The sequence below is a fragment of the Dasypus novemcinctus genome, chromosome 18 (assembly GCF_030445035.2).
Source record: "Dasypus novemcinctus isolate mDasNov1 chromosome 18, mDasNov1.1.hap2, whole genome shotgun sequence".
Taxonomy (NCBI): Eukaryota; Metazoa; Chordata; class Mammalia; order Cingulata; family Dasypodidae; genus Dasypus; species Dasypus novemcinctus.
Window position 1 is genome coordinate 70,355,430 of NC_080690.1, and position 22,945 is coordinate 70,378,374.

Genomic DNA, 22,945 nt, shown 5'->3' on the forward strand with positions numbered 1-22,945 from the left:
AGAACGTGGTACATTGTACAGGAAACTGTTCTGAACTCCACACACACACACAAGTGCTTGTGTGTAAGGTAGTCTACGCAGTAAAGTACAGCGTCATGACAACCAAGCACAAAGTGTGAACCACAGCGGATCCTGGCTCTGGTAAAAACAAGGTATTTTCGAGTCAATTGGAGAACTCTGAATGGGAGCTGGCTACATTTTCTTAAGGGTGAAAGTGATTTTGTGGCTGTCTCTATATAGAAGAATACCCTTATTTTTGGGAAATTTCATGCTGAAGCATTTAGGGGCTGCTTTCAACTTGTTCAGAAAAAATATACAGGTAATGTACACCTGCATACAAGAAAAGCAAATCTGTCAGAAATATTTTTTAAAATATGTGCTGCTGTATCTGTTGTCTCTGGAAACACCAAATCAGTATTTCAAGTTTTGTAATAACTTCTGTAACTACTAAACAGGCAATTGGAATGCATGCAGAGTACAATACTTTGTTACAGACGGACAGGGCCATAAGCAACATGGCCGCCGGCCCAGGGCCCTCACGGCCCACAGCTGGGGGCTCGGGCCACGCCGCCCCAACCCAGGGCCTTTGCACTTGCTGGTAACCCCCGCCCAGGTCTTCCTCGAACCCGGCCTTTGCTCGCGCGTCACCCCGCGCCCCCTCCCAGAACACAAGCCTCTCTTAAATAGCCCCGCCCTCACTTCGCATCCTCTTATTCTGCTCTTTCTTTGTGCCTGCCACGGTCTGAAATTACTTTATTCATTTAAATGTCTTTATTGTTTCTCCCCAGGAGAATGTAAATTCCATGAGCTAAAAGACATTGTTTTAGTCAGTCTCCATCAGCGTCCCAAACAGCGTCTGGTATATATCACCCTCTGGCCAAACTTACTGCTTAAATAGACTAGATACCAACAGTATCACCTTTCATATAGGGACTCTTTGCTAGTTGGCGGAAGAGTACATGCGGCAAAACGTTCTACGCATGCGTGCAAGGATCCGGGAAGTGCGTTAAGGGGCGGAGTGGCCGGGGAAGAATCTCGCGGACAGTAGCAGTTGGAGCGTAGAGCGCGAGGTGATGAGAGTGGCTTGTGAGGTGCGCGCGTGCGCAGTGGGGACGCCAGCCAGCCGCGGCAAAGCCATTCAAGGGCCGGAAGGCGGAGCAGTAGCCGCGCGCATGCGCTGTGTCCGCAGCGGCGCCCGATCCCTGTGCGCGCATCGCTCGCGACCCGCGCGGCGCGTGCGCAGTGCGGTCGGCGGAGGGATCTGAGGCGGGACCCCACCGCTTGCCCCCGTCGGTAGCCGAGGCCGCGCGGGTTCGTGAGCAGCGGCTTGGTGCTCGCGCTCGGCTGGAGACGGAGGTAGGTGGGCGCAGACGGACGCGGCCACCGCAGGAGTCGAGTCTAGAGTAGGAGTCCCAGTTACTGAGGGGCCGCCGCAAGGCCCCGGACCGACGTCAGGCCGAGGAGGGCGCCGCGCGGCGGGTGAGTTTCTGACTGGCCTTACCGGGAGCAGGGCCGCTACCCACAAGGCTCTGCGGTGGGCCCCAGTTCCTTTCCTCGCAGCCGGGCCCCTTTCCCGCGCCCTCGGCTCCGCACTTTGCGGCTCCTCTTACCCAGAGCCCTCTGGGCACTCAGGCTCTGTTCCCACAGCTCCCTGCGGCCCCCTACCCACAGGCCCTTGCGGTTTGTTGCTTCCTTCCCGGCCTCTTCTTGGCATCCTGGACCCTTACCCATAATTCCTTTCGCCTTGGGGGGGGGCTCAGCCTTATTACCCACAAGCCCCCACCTTGAGAGCTTTGCTATTTACGACCTTTGATCCGGGATTTCTTATTCCCAACCCCGTGCGATTCCTGCTCTGTATCTCTTGCCCAAAGTACGGGACTGCCAGTCGCCACTGCTCCGGGGCTCCTTCGTCAAGGTCCTTGCTACCTCCACAGCCCCCCAGGGATCCTCTCAGCTCCTTGCTCAGGAGACTTCTCTCCTCAGAAATCCTTTTCCAGTCTTTGTTTCCCTTACAGGCCTCATCCCCCGTTCCCAGCGACCCTCCTCCCAAGAGTTCACCTTCTCGTCTAGATTTATTCCTTTTTCCTTGTATAACCTATGATCTAAGTGTTTCAACACAGATTTCTCTTTCTCTTGACGGTGAAGGGATTGATTATAGGGCCTTCATCTCTTCCCAACCCATCCTAACTTAGGACTCTCTTGTTTCTACCCACAGACTTGGCAAGATGACCCAGTTCTTGCCACCCAACCTTCTTGCCCTCTTTGCCCCCCGTGACCCAATCCCATACCTGCCACCCCTGGAGAAACTGCCACATGAAAAGCACCACAATCAGCCGTACTGTGGCATTGCACCCTACATCCGAGAGTTTGAGGTGAGTTCACTGCATGGACAGAGGAGTGATTTGGGTTCTGGGGGCCAGTGGGCCAGACTTAGGAATTCTAGTCTGGCCGTTTTCGAGCTGGTGGTTTATCCTTCCTTTAGCTTCCCGGCTTAAATCATGTTGATAGTACATCCCTGTAGGACTAGTGTGGAAATTCATAAGTAGTAGACTTTGGCACACAATGGCACACAATGGCACACAATGGGCAGATGTATCCCCACCCCCACGCAGCCTTTTCCCTCTCTGTTAAAGGTCCCGCCGGAAGGACGGGCAGCCCCAGTTTGTGCAAGCATGTGTTCTCGTGCTGCAGCTTAACTCCCAGCAGCACAGCACAGGTGCCAGAGGCGCAAATGCCTCACGTCAGGTGTATCCTCTTAATGCCTTGGTTTATCTTTAGCAAGAAGACAATATTTTCTCATAAGAGTGATGGAGAGTTAAATGGCAAAATTTTTGTCACAGGGCTTGACATCAAGCAATCAGTAATGCCTACATTTGTGTTGTATTTACTAATTTTATCATTGATAGGATGACATCAGTAAAGGGTTAGAGCAGCGTACTGGAGGTCTTAAGCCCATGGGCTTTGGAATTTCAGCTGTGCACTTGCAGGTTAAAACTGAATATGTGACTTAAGCTTCTGGGCCTCAGATTTTTTTTCATTTTTAAAATTGAGTTAATGGTACTCACTTTTTAAGGTCTATCAAAACATACCTGGGAAATGCTGGCATTCAGCCTGAAGTTATAAGAGGAAAGTTCTGGTATTGGATGGGTGGGCAGGAAATTCTCATCCATTTGGGGAAGGACAGCTGGAATTGGAGGGAGTTGTAGAGCAGTGGTTTGTAGAGGCAACCGAAAAGGTGTATTTTTAGTGGGATCTGCCACCTTCACTGAAGCAGTACCTGGGAAATGTTATTGGCCAGTTAAACTACTTTAATGGGTAACAGTCAGTAGTGCCCGCTGATGTGGGTTATGTGCCAGTTAATCAGTGGTTGGGGACATTTTCATGAACTTGTCTCAGATGGTATCCATTTGTCTGCCTCTGAACACTACAGGGTCTGCTCCTTTTGCTGCAGGCCTGGTCCCACTTCCTTGACCCTCATAACCTCATAAGAAAGGGCTCTCTTATACATCACAGAGCAGCCTAGGTTACTCTGCTCACTACAGAATGATGCTTGGGGACTGTGAGATGCAGGGCGTTCTCAAAAATATGAGAGGGGTGAGGGCCTTTGATATTCTCTTCTTAAGGTTGGTGTCATTTGTGCCAGCGCTTTTCAGACTATCTGGTGGGGGAGTGAATGTGGCTCGAGCGGTTGAGTGCCTCCTAATGGAAAAAACAAAAAAACAAATAAAACAAGCAAAGGAGAAAACCAACTCAGGAAAGGGTCGATGTAGTTCAATGGTAGTGTGCCGAATTCCCACTTACAAGGTTCCCGGGTTCATTCCCCAGTCCCAATACCTCAAAGCAAAGTAAAACAAAACTAACAAAAAAATTATCTGGCGAAGGACCAAGTTTTTCTTTTTTCTATCTATTACAGATAGATACTTTTTTTGAGGTACCAGGGACTGGGTATTGAACCCAGGACCTCGTATGTGGGAAGCCGGCGCTCGACCACAGAGCTATATCAGCTTCCCTGAGTTGGTTTTTTTCATTGGTTTAGCTTTTCGTTGTTTTTTTTTTTTTCAGGAGACACAGGGAACTGAACCCAGTACCTCCCATGTGGGAGGCAGGAGCTCAACTGCTTGAGCCACAGCCAATCTTCCAGATTGATACTTTTATAAATATGGTAGAATTGTTTTAGTTTTTCTAGTAATTATTTTTTGTGTTTTTTTTTATTTCAAGGTACTTTTATTTTTAAAATAGGTCACGACACTAAGGTTTTGGCGCATTCTGCCATTATGCCAGCTACAAATGCTTGCTTAGCAGCTGAGGGACATCCCTTAGAAGCATGTTTGAAAGTGCAGTAATTCATTTTTAACAAGGCATGTATAAAATATAAGACCAAGTTTTTATTATTAGCTTCTACTTGTCAAATTGTTATAGTACAGAAGTTTCTAAATCCTTTTAATTTCTGAACCTCCCTTGTCACAGGCAGCCAGTTTATGGACCAGCACTGGTTCATGGACCATGCTTTAATCTATGCCGCTCCCCTGATTCCACCTCAACACGTGAACTGTCCACGTTTGTTTGCTTTGTAGGTAGGGAGTGTTGAGATCCTCATTTCCTTGGTGGGTGTCCCTTGCCTTTTTCCCCAGTGCCTCCCACCCTGTCACCTCTCTGCTTTTTCTCAGGACCCTCGCGATGCCCCTCCCCCAACTCGAGCAGAAACCCGGGAGGAACGCATGGAGAGGAAGGTATGTCATTTTGTCATTTTTGTCTCTTGCATGTATTTCCTTTTTGCTGCTTTATCTGTGATGGTCCCTAACATCGTGGCACTTCTCTCTGCATTCATTTTTCCATCTTCTCCTTTCTCCCAACAGAGACGGGAAAAGATTGAGCGGCGACAGCAGGAAGTGGAGACTGAGCTAAAAATGTGTAAGTCTCTCTTCCTCTCACCTTATTTCTCCCCCTAATCCTCTTATGTTTCTTTTCCCCAGGTCAAATCCAGGACCTGCTTTTTCCATTTTTGGGAAGTAGAGTTGATAGTTTGCTTCTAAAACTCCTACACTTGCCAGACACTGGGTTTGGGTTAGGCGTTGAAGCGAGGGAGCATGGGGTAAGGATTGGCAGGAAGGGCAATCTTTGGTCCCTTCAGGCCTGGCCTTCCGGGTGGGACCCCCCCTTGGAGGGGCTAACACAGCCCAGCTGCATCTCATAGGGTGAGTCAGGCAGACACAGACTTGGGAGTCAGTTCTGGCTCAACCCTTAATTCCTCAACCCTTGGGCTGGGGTGTTGCTCCAGATACAGGAGGAATTGGGGGAATGTGTAGTACATTGTAGCCATTCACCACTCACAAGAAGGTCAGATAGCCCCAGCTGACCTTTTTTTTTTTTTTTTTTTTTTTTTAAATTTCTCCTGCCCCCCCCCCCCCGCCAGTTTTCTGCTCTCTGTGTCCATTCACTGTGAGTTCTTCTGTGACTGCTTCTATCCTTATCAGTGGCACCAGGAATCTGTTTCTTTTTGTTGCATCATCTTGCTGTGTCAGCTCTCCGTATGTGCGGCGCCATTCCTGGGCAGGCTGCACTTTCACACTGGGCGGCTCTCCTTACGGGGCCCAGGCAGCCACTTAACTGCCCTTCCACAGTGCTGTGTAGGAGCTGAAGTTCTGTGAACTGCCTTAACCGTGCAGAGCAAGTTCTGGGATGGTGAGTTCCTCAAGCCACTGCCAGGCAGATTGGGCAAGATGAATACACCTCCCAGAACATGCGCGAGGGTTACTCTGCTCTCCACAGATCTTGGTCTAGACATCTGCACCGGGCTTAGCGCTGAGCCAGTGAAGGGTGGTGACAGGGCTAGCCAGGGTTTCAGGAGATCCCACCACTCTGGTTGTGTTTTGTTCTTCTGTGGCTTCTAAGTAGGCTTCTTCTTGATTTGCACTCACCCCATTACTGCAGTCCTTTAACTGTTTCTGGAGCTTTGAGAAAGACGTTTCTACCAGTTGTTGCTGGTTGTTCAAAGCTTCTCTGGGGAGATAGAGCCCTGAAGTGATTCGTTCCACCATCTTGATCTGTGGGTCTCTTGGATTGTTAGTTCTCTAACAAGTTCCTTTTGTTTTCAGCAAAAGACCAGATCTTTACTGCCTACTCTTCAAGACTTGCCTTGCGTCATGCTTCCCCTCACACTCTGCTCTAGCCACCCTGGCCTCCTTTCTGTACTTAACTTGGCTGCTGTTTTTTTCTCCTGTCATGAGGCCTCGGCACAAGTGGTTCCCCCCACCCTCGAATCCTGCCCTAATTTATGCTTAATTCTCCTTCATACTTAAACTCAGTTGTTACTTCTCAAGGAAGCCTGCCCTGATTTCCTGGGTCTGGTTGGGTCCCATATTTACTTACGTGACTCTGGGTCCTGCTGGAAGTCAGTCATTTTGTGCTGCAAGGGTTGGTTGATAAATATCCATCCGTGCTGTGGGCTCCCTCCTTCTCCCTTTTTTTTTTTTTAATTTATTTCTCTCCCCCCTCCCCCTCGCCCCAGTTGTCTGTTCTCTGTGTCTATTTGCTCCGTGTTCTTTTTTTTTCCCTTCTAGATTTATTTATTTATTTCTCTCCCCTTCCCCTCCACCCTGGTTATCTGTTCTCTGTGTTTGTTTGCTGCATCGTCGTCTTTATCCGCTTCTGTTGTTGCCAGCGGCACGGGAATCTGTTTCTTTTTGTTGCATCATCTTGTTGTGTCAGCTCTCCGTGTGTGCGGCGCCATTCCTCTGCAGGCTGTACTTTCTTTAGCACTGGGCGGCTCTCCTTATGGGGCTCACTCCTTGCGCGTGGGGCTCCCCTACGCGGGGGACACCCCTGTGTAGCATGGCACTCCTTGCGCGCATCAGCACTGTGCATGGGCCAGCTCCACACGGGTCAAGGAGGCCCGGGGTTTGACCCGCAGACCTCCCATGTGGTAGATGGACGCTCTAACCACTGGGTCAAGTCCACTTCCTCCCACCTGCGTCATGAGCACATGGTTCCGATGGAATTTGCTCACCATCATGGCCCCCACTCCTTATGTAGGATCTGGCTATAGACTTGTTGGCAGCATGTAGAATTTAGACCCCGTTATGCTGTTTAGTAACCATGGGGTCTTGGGCAAGTCACTTCTCCCCTTGAAAGTTACTTTTCATGCTTGAAAATGAGATTATTGCATGTTAAATGACACTGTGTAGATGCAGTGCATTGGAAAATCTTCCACATCTCAAGATCCTTAATTGAATGATATCACCAAAGCCCCTTTGGCCATGTAAGGGAGTGTTCATAGGTTCTGGGAATTAGGCTATGGATAATTTTGGTGGGGTTGTTACTCTCTGTTTACCCCACAAGGTACCTGTTGTATTTTCCAAATTGGTGTTCCAAAAAAAGGAAAAAAAAATTGGTATTTCGTACTAGTAGACATTGCATGACCCAAGGATACTTTAGACAAATAAATTTGGGCAATGCTGCAAGGCATTCATTTGTTTATCTAACTCAGCTTGAGAATCTTCTTGGTGCTCAGTTCTGGGCTCTGTGCTGAGGCTGCAGAGAACATGACAGACAGATTCCTGAAGGTCGAGGAGTCAGGCAGCAAGCTGGATGCAGTGCTTTTACCCTGAGAAGTACAGTGGTGCTAGTCGACCTGGTGAAGTGCATGTCCTCCCGCTGGAGGCCCTGCTTTTAACCCCAGTGTCTCAAATGTCCAGGGAGTGCCTGGTATGGAGAAGGCTCTAATTTCTCATTTCCCAAACTTAGAATAATTGAAGTAGTTGCTTAGGGTCAGCCTTGAGACCAGGTGGCCTTGAGCAGGTCATTTCTCTCTCTTTTTCTCTTCTCTGTAAAGTGGGGATGGTGCCCCTGGCGGGGTTGTGAGGCTTGAGATAGTGTGAGTGAAGCCTGGGTGTGAGTGCCCCTTCAGGCTGGGAAGCTTTGGAGATGGACTGGGTCCTAAGTAGGGCCAGGTGTTTGTTTTTATTTATTTATTTATTTTTTAGGGCCAGGTTTGTAGTGCGCCTCAGGAGCTGTTGGTGGTTGACTCTTGTCTGCTGGTCTTACCTCTAGGATACTGAGTGTATTGGTGAGCCAAAGGGGTACTGATGCAAAGTACCAGCAATCTGTTGGTTTTTGTAAAGGGTGTTTGGGGTAAAAGCTTACAGTTACAAGACCTTAAAGAGTCCAACTCAAGACTGCTTTCTCACCAGAGTCAGTTGCCACATGTTGAACAAGATGGTCACTGATCTCTGCCTGGTCCCTCAGGCCTGCTCAGCCGCTCCATTCTCTTCAGCTGCAAACTCTGAGGCAAATGGCTCCTCTCTCTTCCTGGGGCTTTAGCTGTTTGAACCTTTTCCTTTCTGTCACAATGGCTGGACTGAAATGACCCAAGTTCTCTCCTCTTCCGGGTGTCTTCTTTAGTAAGTATCCCCATTTATATCCGCCACCAAGTGGGCAGAGACTCAACCTGAGTCACGCCTTACTGAATTCAAAGCCCTAATCCTAACAGATAATTTAATCAGGGCCCCTCAGCTGAATCCAGTATAATCAAAGGGTATCACACCCAGAATAGTTTAGTTTACAAAGTCCTTCTCCTTTTGGGATTCATAAGTGATCTCAAACTGCCACACTGAGAACCAGGTGGCTCAGAATCTGACCATTCCCTAAAAGTCCAGACCACCGTCGTCCTCACTCCGCCGCCCGCCCCCCCTGGCCTGGCTGCAGCAGCCAGAGAGACCCTGCTTGACCCTAAATCAAAAAGTCCTGTCATGCTTATACACAGAACCTCCCTGTGGTTCCCGTCTCAGAGTAACACGCACAGTCCTTGTAACGGTCCCCAGAGATCCCCCTCCCCATGATCTAGCCCTCAAGACCTCTGACCTCACCTGTCCTCCCCTCAGATGCTCCTCTCCAGCCTCACCGACTGCCTTGCTATTCCTCAGCACAGCAGCCTTGCGCTCATCGTCGCGTCCTCTCCCTCAGCCTACAAAGTTCTCCACGCAAATTGCAGGCCTTGATCCCCTCCTTCAGATCTATCACTCTCTCAGCAAGGCCCTTCCTGACCTCCCTCTTTAAATCAACTCTTCTCCCCACCCGTCATCATCTACTGTAACTATACTGATTGTTTATCTTGTTTAACGTTGGTTGCCCACCTTTCCGTGTGAGCCCCCAGGGGTCAGAATTTTTGATCAGTGCTTTAACCCCAGCATCTACACCGGGTGCTTAATATTTAATGAGCAAATGAATGAGAGACCCAGTATAGATTGAGGGATCTGGCCCGAGAATGAAAAACGGGGGAGCACAAAGGCAAAACTGTCTTTAGAGGTTAGCTTTGGTCTCCAAATAGTTGTTACTTTAGATTGCTTCCGCTCTCTAAGAAATAAATTTCCTAAGGTCATTTTGAACTTAGTCTATGTTTACAGCAAAACCCACTCATAGGAAACGGGCTTGCGTCTTTGTTTCTGTTGTGCAGACAATGCCTAAAACTGTCGTGAACCCCCAGAGCCCTGGCATTTCTGGATGGGGCCTGCGAATCTAGGTTGCTTGGACTCTGAGACCAGGCTGGAATTGAAAGCCTGGCCTGGCTTCTTCGCTACTCTGAGACTTCCCCTTCCCTATGCTTTAGGGTTTTTGTGGGGTTTTTTTCCTTTCTTTTTTTTAGGGTTTATTTTTATTTATTTATTCCTGCCCCCTCATTTTGTGCTCATTGTCTGCTCTCTCTGTCCGTTGGTCATCTTTTTTTTTTTTTTTTTTTTGGATGCACCAGGAACCGAACCTGGGATCTCATTGCCCAATCACCTGAGCTACCTCTGCTCCCTGGTTTATTTTTTTTATTTTTTAAATTTTTTTGCCCCCACCGCTGCGCTCACTGTCTGCTGTCTGTGTCCATTTGCTGTGCCTTCTTCTCTGTCTGCTTGTCTTCTTTTTTTTTCTTTAGGAGGGACTGGGAACCAATCCCAGGACCCCCAATGTGGGAGAGATACACTCAGTCGCTTGAGCCACCTCCGCTCCCTGGTTTTTATTTCATTTGTAAAATGATGATAAATAATTTTTAGCTTTCAGCACAGTGTCTTGGCCGAAGTGTGTGCTCAGTAAGTTAGTACTCTTGTTCCCTTCTTAGAGTCTCCCAGACAGAGTATGATGGACCTTTCTGAGGGGTAAGATGATATTGTGGAAGAAATGCCACCAGATATTTGTCCCCTTCCTGTGTGGTAGGCAGAGCACTCTGGCGGGAAGAAGGAGCCTGAGTATTGGAGCCATCAGTCCTGGTGGAAGGGACTTATTCCCTAGCCTGACCTGTTAGAATCCCCAGTGGAGATGGTTTTTCGATAGATTCCTGGCTTTTGGTTATGGAAATTGTTATCCCTCCACGGCCAGATAGGACGGTTCCTTTTCTTGGTAGCCCCAGGAGGCAGAGTCTGGTCTGGTGCTGGACAGCCTCTTTACGTGCTGCACAGGACAGCAAGGCCAGAAGAGCTTGGACAGGGCACTCCCACCCCGCTCCTGGGCCGCAGCGTGGGCTTGGGCTTGGGCTTGTAGTTGCAGACTGTGTCCAGTGGGTGGCAGAGCCCCCTGGGCCTCTGCTGCGGCTGTGATCCTCTTCCCTCACTGGATGGCCTCATGGAAGGGACTGGGTCCTGTGGAGCTGGAGGTCTGAGATGGCCCATCCCTGCCCCCCACCAGCATCTGGGCCTTCACTCAAGCCCCTCAATCCGCCGCTCTGATAAAGGCAGCTCTGCCTCAGAGATGTTGGGGCTCAGTAAGGGACATGCCACCAAAGTCACCAGGTCACCAGCTGTTGTCCGCTGGTCATGGGCCTGCAGCTTGTGGTTTGGTGGTCTCCTAACCCAGTTCCTTCTTGCCTTCTTGGCCTCTGCCCATCTGTCCATGAGTGTCCTGCTCCACAAAACTGTTGACATGTCGACTCACAGATCCTCTTCTTCCTGCACAGGGGACCCTCACAATGACCCCAACGCTCAGGGTGATGCCTTCAAGACTCTCTTTGTGGCAAGAGTGGTGAGTGCCCCCCCGCCGTGCTCTCAGACCCCAGGGCCCCAGGGGAGGCTGGAATCTTGGGCTGGTGAGAGCCTGGATTCTGGGACAAAAGACAGCCAACCCAATCCCAGGGAATCTTTGGGACAGCTCCCATTCATATCTGTCTCCTTGCAGAACTACGACACAACAGAATCCAAGCTCCGGAGAGAGTTTGAGGTGTACGGACCCATCAAAAGAGTGAGTGGATTGGGTCTGTGGCTACTTGGATGGGTGTGCTTGGGGGTGGGGAGGGGAAAGCCTGCCTGGACTCCAGCCACATATCCCACATTTCCCACATGTCCCACATTTCCGGGCTTTGGTGTTCGGTGTCCTGGGGCTAGATCTGAATGCACAGCCCACAGCAGGCCTTGTGGAGCAGAAGTACAAATCATGGTGCTTGGTGGTCATTTAGAGCAGGGAGTCGGCCAGCTGCAAATACACAATTTGAAATGAAGTTTTATCAGTGCACAGCCGTGCACATTGGTTTACGTGGAGTCTGTGGCTGCTTTTGCACTTTGAGGCACAGTTCACTGGTTTCTGCAGAGATCGTACAGAAACCAGAAGGTTTCCCCTCTGACCCTACCCAGAAAAGGTACACCAATTCCTGCTTTAGAGCAAAGTTTTACATTTAACTGGCATTATCTCATTTAATTTAAAAGTCACTTAAGTGCACTGTTCCTTATTTCTGCGTCTCCAAAATGAGAAGACATTATCCCTCACTAGGTGGAGTGATGATTTGAAGTCATTGTGTATCTTAATCATTGTGCCTGGTGCCAGACGTTTGTTTGTGGGCCCACGCTGGATTCTTTTTTTCTTTTTTCACTATTTATTTCTCTCCCCCGTTATTTTCTCTGTTTTGACTCGCTGTGTGTGTGTTGTGTCCGCTTGCACCCTCGATGGCACTGGGAAACTGCATCTTTTTTTTTTTTTTTTCGTTATGTCATCTTACTGTGTCAGCTCTCCATGCGTGCGGCGCCAGTCCTGGGTGGGCTGCAGTTTTTTCACGCCCAGTGGCTCTCCTTGCAGGGCACACTCCTTGCACATGGGGCACCCCCACATGGGGGCACCCCTGCACAGCACGGCACTCCTTGCATGCATCAGCACTGCGCTTGGGCCAGCTTTCCACACGGGTCAGGAGACCCTGGGTATCAGACCCAGGACCCTCCCATATGGTAGGCAGAGTCTCTGTCAGCTGAGCCATGGCCGCTTTCCTCATGCTGGATTCTTGATCCCAAGGCTGTTTCTAGGGGTTCCCTGAACCTGCTTCAGGTCAGTTTGGAATCTCAGTGGGATTGTGAAGGCTGCTGGGCCACATGGTCTGAGCCCTAAGCCCCGTGCCCTCAGGTCCATGCTGGCTGAGACGTGGGCTGGTCACCCCTGAGCTGGTAGCCATGTGGATGGGGAGTCCGTCTTTGGGGACCAACTTCAATGTCCTCGCTCCCCAACAGCCTGACCTACTTCATCCTGACCCCTCGGTCCCAGGGGTCCTGCCTAGATCATTGTTTGGGCCTTTAGTCCACCCCCACGTGGTCCCCGAGGGCTCTTTCTGACACCCGGAGGTGACCCCATCTCCCCTGTTTGCAGCTGCACATTTCAGGATTTGACTGTCCCGTCTGCCCACCTGCGGCATTCCCCTTGGTGCCACTCACATGGCAGGGTGCGTCCCTGGAAGACCACGCTCTTAACCAGCCTCCCTGGAGGCTGTCTGGATGTGCCCTTCTGCTTTCCTGTCCCCTAGAGCAGCCCTCTCCGTCAGCATTTGATGCTCTCTCTCCCACTGCTCTGGCTCGGCACACACTACCTACATTGCCCCTCCTTTGTTCAGAGCCCTTCACGCCTCCCTGGAGGCCACATTCTGCTGTCTAGCATTGGGGCTTTTAATGGTCTGGGCCCTGGCCACCTTTGTGGCCTCATCCCGAGGCTCCGCCATCATCCAGGTATTTGGAACCACACTGAACCGCCTCGCCCAGCCTCTAGCCCCCTACTTCCCCGGAGCCCTTGAACCTTTGAGCTGCTGCTGCACTTGACAAGCACACGCTTCCTCTCACCCTTGGCAGTTCCCTAGCGCATCCCTGCTCATTCTTCAGGACTTAGTGTGAGTGTCACTTCCTCCAGGAGGCATTCTCTGACCCGTGGAAACAGGGTTCATTACTTTCTCTGGTTTCCACCATGTCCTTTGCTACTGCTGTTAGGATATAAATCACTCTGGGAACTGGAAGGACGGGGAGAGGATTGGCGGCATCTCGTCGCTGGCATCGGCCAGTGCAGGACCTGCCCCCACGGCTGTGTTGCTGATGGGTGGGGGCTATCCCTGCATCGTGGAACTAATCCTACACACCCACCCGCTGCTCCGCAGATACACATGGTCTACAGTAAGCGGTCAGGGAAGCCCCGGGGCTACGCCTTCATCGAGTATGAGCACGAGCGGGACATGCACTGTGAGTACTGCCCACCTGAGCCCTGCCCTCTGACCCTCTTTCACTTCTCTGCTGCCCCAGACCCTGTCATCTGTTCCTGTCTCCCACCCTGCCAAACCTGACATTAGCAATGTCTCTTCTCCCTGTTTCTGATATATCTTTTTTTTTTATATATGTGTTTTTAAAAACCAAAAATCAAATCCCCTACAACGTGTGTGTGTGTGTGTGATCCCAGGGAGGTAAGTGTCACACGTTGAACCTCGGGGGCGAAGGGGGAACTGGGTGGGGGCTGGGGCTAGCTGGAGGTGGGGGGAGGGGTCGGATTTCTGGGGAGCCTCTCCCCATTTCTCCCCCCACTGGAGTTGGGGGCAGCCAACCTGGAATGAGGATTGGCCTTTGAACCTGCCCTCTCCCCCCAGCAGAGCTGGGCTGGGCCACCCGACCCTCCGCCTCCCCACCCCTGGCCCCCCACCCTGTTCCTCAGTGGGCAGTGGGATGGTGGGCTTGTTCAGTGCCCGCCCCCACGTCTCCAGAGCCCCCTTTGAGGCTGCGACGGCGTCCACGTGGGCAGGGATGGGTGGGTGGGGGCGGGCAGGGCTGCGGCGTGTCCAGGGGCCGCCGTATTAATTGACTGTTCTTATTGTCACTGCAGCCACCACGCAGCTGGCTTGCAGCTGATGCTTACGCTCCCCTTACAACACCTCAGTGTATGGTTGGTATAAGGGTTTGTATCATGGGTAAGATCACTCAGCACCGCACACCAGCCCAGTTAGCCAGGCAGCTCAGGAGTAGCGAGGCATCCCTCCTCCCACCCCCAGTTTCCCCCTCAGCCTCCCCACACCCAGAACCCTCTCCTTGTTGGGGTGCCCTTGCCCCTCCCACCCCCAAAAGCTCCCTGCTATTCTTGCTGACCCCAGGAGGGAAGGATGAACCCTGAGGGGAAAGGCGCCTGGCCTTTCCTGGGGCTCGACCCACCCCCTTGACCACCTGGCTTCAGGACGTGAGCAGCAAGGTGACGGGAGTACCGAAGGTGGGGCGCACAAGGGCCAGGGCTCCACGCGGAGCCCTTAAACCTTCCACTCCCTGCCCCTTCCCTCCAGGCCTTCTGTGGACTATCACTGTGGTGGCCCTGGAGGGTCTTTTTGGCTTCTGGATTCAGGGTTTTCTGTCCCTTCCTGTGTTTGTCAGTTTTGAGGCCTCCCAGGGGGGCTGGCCTCTCCACAGGTGGTCAGGAGCACCCCCAAATGCATGAGATGGGGTATTGGGGGGTGGGAGGGCTCAAGAGGCAGACTGCCAATGGCTGGAGGTGTTGTGGACTTTCCCTAAGGTCCTTGCACTGTCTAGAACTTAGGAGAGGGAGAGAGAGAGAGAGAGAAGCCTAGACACACACTTGTACTTCACATTTTCTCTGCTGTTCCTCCCGGGCTGGGCCTCTTCTGGGGTTTGGGATGCTGAACCAGAGCAGGGCTCCTTTGCTTGTCTGTTCCCAGTCCTGAAATTCCTTCCCCTACTTCCCGCCTCTGGGTTCGGGGGCCAGGTGGCCCCTCCTCAGAGCACAGGCGGCACTCCATCTCCTGGACCCCAGTCTGTCCCCATGTGTGCCAGCCTTTGTGCTGAAGCAGCTGGGAGGCGGGGGGAAGCGTGATGCTCAGGGTGGGAGAATTCATTCCATGGACTGAGGGGCAGGGCGTGCACCTGCTGTAGCTTGGACTTTATTGGGACTAGGTGAGGGCTGATCCAGGCCTCCCCAGCCTCTTAAAATTCCAACAAGATAGTCCCAGGGCTTTCCAGCTCCCTGATTGGATGTTAGCCCTGGCTTCCCTCTTTCAAGTGCTCCATGAGGTTTCTTTGGGGTCCACCACTTCCTCGGCCTGTCTCCAGGTGGTGCAGGAGATGTGGTTCCTCTCCCTCCGTGGCTCCCTAGAATCCCCCATCTCCCCTCCCTGTAGCTTTAGCTGACCCCATGGTGGTGGGTGTGGGGTCTCTGCGCGTGCTCAGGTAAGCTTGGGGGCTCCAGGTAAGCGGTCCCGTGTCCCCCCCCCGGGAAGCCCGCCTCCTCGCCAGGCCCCCAGGAGTTGCCGAGCCCCCCCCATCCCGCTCGGTTTGGACACCCGCAAGGCCGGCATCGGTAAATGGCACCTTTTTCTCTTCCTCTGGTTGTTATTGGGAGGGAGCGGGCTGGGGAGGGGCAGGGTATTACGGTTGATTGAGGACAAGCCCCGAGGCCAGGGCTTGGGGGTGGGGGACAGATTGTGGGGAGGACTTTGGACCTTCCCAGTAGCCCCCCAGGACAGCAGGCCAGGTAATGGGGCAGCGTGCCCTGTTCTTTGCCCTGGCCAAGAGCAGGACCGTGCCTCTCCCCTCCTCTCTTCCTCTACCCCTCACCTCCCTGAGGTGCTCGGGCTGGGGCTCCACCCTTAGCCCATGTGGAGCTGGGGCTTAGAGGGAGAGATGGGTTGGGTGCTGGGGCCGGTGGCAGGGTCAGTCGTCTCAGGTAAGGCAGGAAGTTGTAGTAGCACCGCACGTCTCCCAGGCCTCCTCCCACTTCTCCCCACCCTTACCTGCCGCAGGGGCCCCTTCAGGCCCCCTGGGAGCACCATAACCCTTTCTGCTCCCTGCCATTGCCCTAAAAATGTCTCCCACCCCGCTCTGGTTCATTTTCTGTTCTTATGTCTGTTCTAATTACCCCCAACACTCACCCCCATCTCCAAGAAAAGAAAAAAAAAAAAAGAGAAAAAGGAAACGGGTGTTAACTGGGGTGTGGAGTGACCCAGCTGGGCTCCTGCCCCAGCATGTTTTAGGATGCATGCCGGGGTTGTGGAGGAGCCCCCTCCTCACAGCACAGTCCAGCATTAAGTTAACCTCCAGTTTCTTTGCAGCAACTTTGGCCGCCCCTGGCGGGAGGGGGCTGCTCTGTTGTGGGAGTAGGAAGAGCCTGGGAACCGGGGGGTGGGGGTGGGGGTGGAGGGGTTTGTCTTGCCACCCCCCACCGTGATTGGGGGATGAAGAGGACACAGCTGGAATGGAGCAGGCCCCTCACCGCACTGGGAGAGGGTTGGTCTGGCTGTTGGGTGCCTGGCTGTCTGGTGGGCAAGTGTGAGTGTGCGTAGATGGGGATGTTGAGGGTGGGGACGCTGCAGAAGGAGGCCCTGTCCTGACTAGAGGACCCTCTGGGGACTCCCCCACCCCCTCCCCACATCTGTTGCAGCCGCTTACAAGCACGCAGATGGCAAGAAGATTGATGGCAGGAGAGTCCTTGTGGATGTGGAGAGGGGCCGAACTGTGAAGGGCTGGAGGCCCCGGAGGCTAGGTGAGTGCATTGGCCGTGGCCGGGGCCGGGGCTTGGGCTCAGGGGACTCTGTTTGGTGGCTTTGTTCTCACCTCTTCTGCACCCCCTGCTTCCAAATGAACTTCCTCTTACTGTCTCATTCTGTGGCAGTGTTCATTTTCTCCTCCCTCCAGCTCATCCTCCTGCCACCGTTTTCCCAGTGTCTTCTTTCTCATTGCTGTTACTGAGTAGTAGTAAGACACCCAACTTACAGTGTCCAATCTGGGGTCAAAGGTGGCCTCTAGTGCTTACTGCCTGGCTAGTTGCCCTTCCGTCCAGGAAAGTGGGGATGACCTCAGTTCCTGCGTCGTTCGCAGTGCCCAGCTTGGAGCGTGGCTTACAGAGGGCTTGTCGGCGTCACACACTCACACTCTCCACTTACCTCCTGTTCGTTCTTTCATTGGTTCAGCAAATACTTGGTTGATGACCTGCTGTCTATCAGGCTTCTGGTTGAGAGCAGGACATGGGCCTCAGAGCCTTCTATAGTCACTCCCCATTGTTCTCTGTGTCTTTGTCGTTCACTGCAGTCAAGGCCTGCTTGTTAGCAAGTATCAGAAATACATTTGAGCTTCCTAAAGCATAAAGGGACTTGTTGACAGAGAATTATGGGTGCCTTTTGGAGCCCAAAGGCATATGGTACTGGTGGACCTCGGAAGGACCTGGTAGCTGGACCTTCAAGCTGCCAGGAGCAGAGGCAGCCCCCCTCCACCCTGGCCTCGCTTCTGCCTTGGTGGTGGTCTATGCAGAGTTGCACCGGCCCAGTGTGGCGTTCCACCACACCCTGCTTCACACCCGGCACAGCTCCTCCCTGGGGTGGGGTCTGATTGGATCAGCATGGGCCTAGATCTGAGCCGGAAGTCTTCTTGTCCCCTCAGACATACCTGCTGAGGACCCAGTCCTGCGAGGGTGAGTGACGGTTTTCAGAGGTATTGTTGCTGTGTGCCCACCCCAGGGGGAGTCTACCCTCTGCAGTTAGTCCCACCTGCCAGCCCTCCGTTCTCTCTCTTGATTGGCTTGTGCTTGCTCCACCACACACCCTTCTGCTGAGTCTCTGGATTTAATAGACATGTTTTTGTCTCCCTCTCTGGTTACTCTGTGGTGGAGTGGGTTCTTACTCATTATTTTCTGTTGTGGTAAAATCCTGGAATCCCAGAATCCTCTAGTTGGACTGGCTTTCGGTCTTGATGGTGATACTCAGTAGTACATCTTTTTTTTTTTTTTTTTAAGATTCATTTATTTAATCCACCGCCCCCCCCCCTTGTCTGTTCTCCGTGTCTGTTTGCTGCGTCTTGTTTCTTTGTCCGTTTCTGTTGTTGTCAGCGGCACAGGAAGTGTGGGCGGTGCCATTCCTGGGCAGGCTGCACTTTCTTTCCACGCTGGGCGGCTCTCCTCACGGGCGCAGTCCTTGCGCATGGGGCTCCCCTATGCGGGGGACACCCTTGCGTGGCACGGCACTCCTTGCGTGCATCAGCACTGCGCGTGGGCCAGCTCCACACGGGTCAAGGAGGCCCAGGGTTTGAACCACAGAACTCCCATGTGGACAGACGCCCTAACCACTGGGCCAAGTCCGTTTCCCAATACTCAGTAGTACATCTTGACCCAGTAGATGTGTTAAAAAAAAAATTTTTACCAAAAACATGAGTTTTATGGAACAGAAATTGACTTAAAAATTTTTTTTTTTTTTAAAGATTTATTTATTTATTTAATTTCCCCCCTTCCCCTGGTTGTCTGTTCTTGGTGTCTATTTGCTGCGTCTTGTTTCTTTGTCCTCCTTCTGTTGTCGTCAGCGGCACGGGAAGTGTGGGCGGCACCATTCCTGGGCAGGCTGCTCTTTCTTTTCACGCTGGGCGGCTTTTCCTCACGGGCGCACTCCTTGCGCGTGGGGCTCCCCCACGCGGGGGACACCCTTGCGTGGCACGGCACTCCTTGCGCGCATCAGCACTGCGCATGGCCAGCTCCACACGGGTCAAGGAGGCCCGGGGTTTGAACCGCGGACCTCCCATATGGTAGACGGACGCCCTAACCACTGGGCCAAAGTCCGTTTCCCATTAAAATTTTTTATTGTAACATACATACAGCTTAGTTTCTCCTTTTTAGCCACTTTCAAGCGTACAAGTCAGCAATAGTAATTATATTCCCAATACAACTCATATACCGCCATCTTTACTGAAACTTACCACTCCCCACAAACTCTGGGACCCTTTAGTAGTTATCTTTTCTACGTGTAACACATACTACACATACTAGTATTTTATATTGCTCTGTTTTATTCTTCAATACATTGGTTGCACAATCCATCAGATTGACGACACCACCTGCTGCTGGGTCTTGACCTGAGAGTTGACAGCACTAATCTGCCTTGTACCTGTGCCATTCCTGAGGCTTTGACGTTTGCCCACCTACCAATTTGAATGCCTTATAGAATGTCTGGCTGGCGTCCAAGAGCCTTTTGCATTTTCACCTTCACTGCTCAACGTTGTTCTTGTACAGAACTCACCTGCCTCACTGAAACTTTCTACTGGCAATTTGATAATGGAAGAGAGCTCAAGAAAGCAGGTTCTGGGTCAGGCTGGAGTTACATCCCAGCTCTGAATCTTCCTAGCTGAGTCACCGTGGGTGGGTGACTTTATCTGGGTATGCTTCTTCATTTGGGGTGGGTTGTTTGTGTGACAAATCCCCATGTACCTTTATATGTGAGATCTGTCATTTCCAGTGAGTAAACCCAGACATAGCCCCTCCTGTTCTTGTACTTTACAGTCTGATGGGAGAGCCAGGTTGACACACCACCAAACTGGAAATCTGTAAACTCAGTAGGTTCTGAGAAGGAAATGTGTCTGATGCTGTGATACATAGAGGGGGATTTGACTGCCTAGTATAGGTCAGGGAGGGCTTGGTGAGGAAATGGCACGTGGCCTCACTCAGGCAGGGCAGGTCGGAGATAACTAGACAAGGGAGGGTTGGGACGGTAATGCCAGAGGATGTGCACAAAAGCTGGAGGAGGACGGTGGCAAGAATGAGAAGAGGAAAAACTGCCCAGAAGAGGAAAGAGCCGGGGGCCCATGATTGAAAGACAGGCAGGGACTCTTACAGGTACCTGGGGCCAGTGGGCCTCGAGTTTGGGACGTGAGGGTGGTGAGGAACCTTGGAAAACTTCTGAGCAGATGACTGGTGTTCATATTCAGAAAGACCATGGTGACTCCAGGGTGGTGGGAGGGTGGGCGTGACTGGAGGGGAGGCTGCAGCAGAAGGGGGCTGTGGTAGAACGATGTCACCGGGAGGCACTGGGCAACACTGAGTCGCACTTGCTCCTTTTTTCTTCTTCAAATATTTTTATTTACCCACCCCCCTTGCTGCTTGCACTCGCCGTCTGTTCTCTGTCCACTCGCTGCGTACTCTGCTTGTCTCCCTTTGTTGCATCATCTTTCTGCACCAGCTCTCCACGGTGTGGGCCAGCTTGCCTTCACCAGGAGGCCCTAGCAGTCGAACCCGGGGCCTCCCACATTATGGACAGGAGCCCAGTTGCTTGAAGTACATCTGCTTCCCTCTTCCTCCTCTTTTTGCTTTTATAAAGGCAGTACAGGGAAGCGGAGGTGTTTCAAGTGATAGGACCTCTGCCTACCACATGGGAGGACCCGGGTTTGATCCCTGGGTCCTTCTGGTGCAAAAGAAGAGAAAGCGTGCCTGCGTGGAGAGGTAGTGCTCATGCACGTGAATCACACACAGCAAGATGGTGACACAACAAGAGAGAGACGAAGGGGAGAGTCAAGGTGAAGCGCAGCAGAGACCAGGAACTGAGGTGGCACAATTGGCAGGGAACCTCTCTCAACATCAGAGGTTCCCAGGATTGAGTCCCAGTGAATCCTAGAGGAGAAATATGAGAAGACAAAAAAGAGAAACAGATACAGATCACACAGTGAATGGACACAGCAAAAACAGCAGGGGAGGGGAGGGTAAGAGGGGGAAACATTTTTTGTAAAAGGCAGCACAGGGCAGGGGATGTGGCCCATCGTGGCTGAGCTCCCACCTCCCACACGGGCAGTCCGGGGTTTGGTTCCTGGTGCCTCCTGAAAAAACAAAAACAACTTAGGAGTCTGATATGGCTCGGTGGTTGAGCACCACCTTCTCACATAGGAGGTTCTGGGTTCGATCCCTGGCCCTAGGACCGCAAAAAAAAAAAAAAACGGTAGTACATAATGGGCAGGAGTAAGGTGTGTTTCGGAATCGGAGCTTTGGGGCCAAACTTGGATTGTGAGTACAGTAGTCTTGTCCCACCTGGCACCTTGAGGAAGTTGTTTACTCTCAAGTGTGGTTGTCATGTTGAGAAACAGTGCACATCAACTCAGTGACAGAAAGTAGATCAGAGGCTCCCAGAGGCCGTGAAAATATAACAATTTTTTGAAAGAGAGCATGCGTGCAAAATGATCATGCCAGGATTGGCCCTCACAGGTGCCCAGCAAGGGTGGTGGTTTCCTTCCCTTGGCCCCTTGATAGCGCTTGTTTCCGCGTGCTGGTGCTCTGCCCAGGTTGACCCTCGGTTTACCCCCCTCCCCCCGTCAGGAGGCGGCCTGGGTGGTACCAGAAGAGGTGGGGCTGACGTGAACATCCGGCACTCGGGCCGTGACGATACCTCCCGCTACGATGAAAGGTAAGAATTGGGCATCCGGTGTCCTGGGATGGGGGTGGACACCTGGGGGATCCCTGTCGCAAACCTCTGCCCACCTCATCCAGGCCCGGCCCCTCCCCGCTTCCCCACAGGGACCGAGACCGGGACCGTGAGCGGGAGCGCAGGGAGCGCAGCCGGGAGCGAGACAAGGAGCGGGAACGGCGACGCTCCCGCTCTCGGGACCGGCGGCGGCGATCACGGAGTCGTGACAAGGAGGAGCGGCGGCGTTCCAGGGAGCGTAGCAAGGACAAGGACCGGGAACGTAAGCGGCGAAGCAGCCGGAGCCGTGAGCGGGGCACGGCGGGAGCGGGAGCGCAAGGAGGAGCTGCGTGGTGGTGGCGGTGGTGGCGGTGGTGGCGACATGGCGGAGCCCTCCGAGTCTGGGGATGCACCTCCTGATGATGGGCCCCCCGGCGAGCTCGGTCCCGATGGCCCTGACGGGCCAGAGGAAAAGGGCCGGGATCGAGACCGGGAACGACGTCGGAGCCACCGGAGCGAGCGGGAGCGGCGCCGGGACCGCGACCGCGACCGGGATCGCGAGCACAAGCGGGGGGAGCGGGGTAGTGAACGGGGCAGGGATGAGGCCCGAGGTGGAGGTGGCGGTGGCCAGGACAACGGGCTGGAGGGTCTGGGCAACGATGGCCGAGACATGTACATGGAGTCTGAGGCAGGGGACGGGTATCTTGCTCCAGAGAACGGGTATTTGATGGAGGCTGCACCAGAGTGAAAAGGTCCTCTCCACCTATTTTGTTTGGACGTGTTCCTTCCCACCCCCTGCTGTCATCCTCTTTCCCCCCACTCCTGTTGGCCACTTAAGTTTGCCAGCCAAGAGTAGGAGACTCATGATTTGTTCTGGCCCCTTGGATTTCAAAATAAACTTAATTTCCTGTTGATAGTGGCCATCTTGGTTTTTTCTTGATTACTCTTAATATCTTTCCTTAGAAGGTTGTCACCTGAACCTTTTCATTTTTCCTATCTGGTCGCGTTGTCTTTTTGGTGTAGCTTTTCCAGGGCATGCTGAGCACTTGAACTTTATGATCTAAGTCTGAGGCTACACTTCATACAAGCAGAGCTCTTTAAAACAGGATGAGGGAGGAGAACATGTAGCTTGGTGGTTGAGCACCTGCCTCTCATACAAGGTCCTGGGTTCAATCCCCGGTACTTCCAAAAAGCAGGTTGAGGAAGTCCTCCACAATGATTCCGTGATCCTTTTGTTTTACTTGCTCCAGTTTTATATCTTTTCTGCAAGTTCCTTGTGGGGCTCTTTACACCCCTGACTTGGGGATAGTGTGGGAGTGGGGTTACTGGAAGAGGACTACATTACCCAGGGGGAGCTTTAGCCTTGTGTGAGAAGGAAGCTGTTTTCTTGATTTGGGGAGGAGGGGGAAAGGATGAGTAAATGAAATAGGAAAGTAAGCTGGACTAGGGCAAAGATGGAAAAAGGTGCCTGTGGTTCGTGATAACATTGTATTTGCATTTATACTTGAGGCTTATTAAAATGATAAGGATTAACAAGTAGAAACA

General features: G+C 52.4%; 1 protein-coding gene across 1 annotated transcript; it reads left to right on the forward strand.

The window, feature by feature from the left end:
* The first annotated feature begins 1,179 nt into the window (after positions 1 to 1,179).
* SNRNP70 (small nuclear ribonucleoprotein U1 subunit 70) lies at positions 1,180 to 22,312 on the forward strand. Its single transcript, XM_058280558.2, is given in 11 exon segments — positions 1,180 to 1,479; positions 2,216 to 2,372; positions 4,668 to 4,730; positions 4,857 to 4,911; positions 10,931 to 10,995; positions 11,149 to 11,211; positions 13,370 to 13,451; positions 16,639 to 16,740; positions 21,316 to 21,403; positions 21,514 to 21,715; positions 21,717 to 22,312. Coding segments are annotated over 10 exon segments (1,299 nt in total). The 5' UTR covers positions 1,180 to 1,479; positions 2,216 to 2,225; the 3' UTR covers positions 22,149 to 22,312.
* Positions 22,313 to 22,945: the final 633 nt, after the last annotated feature.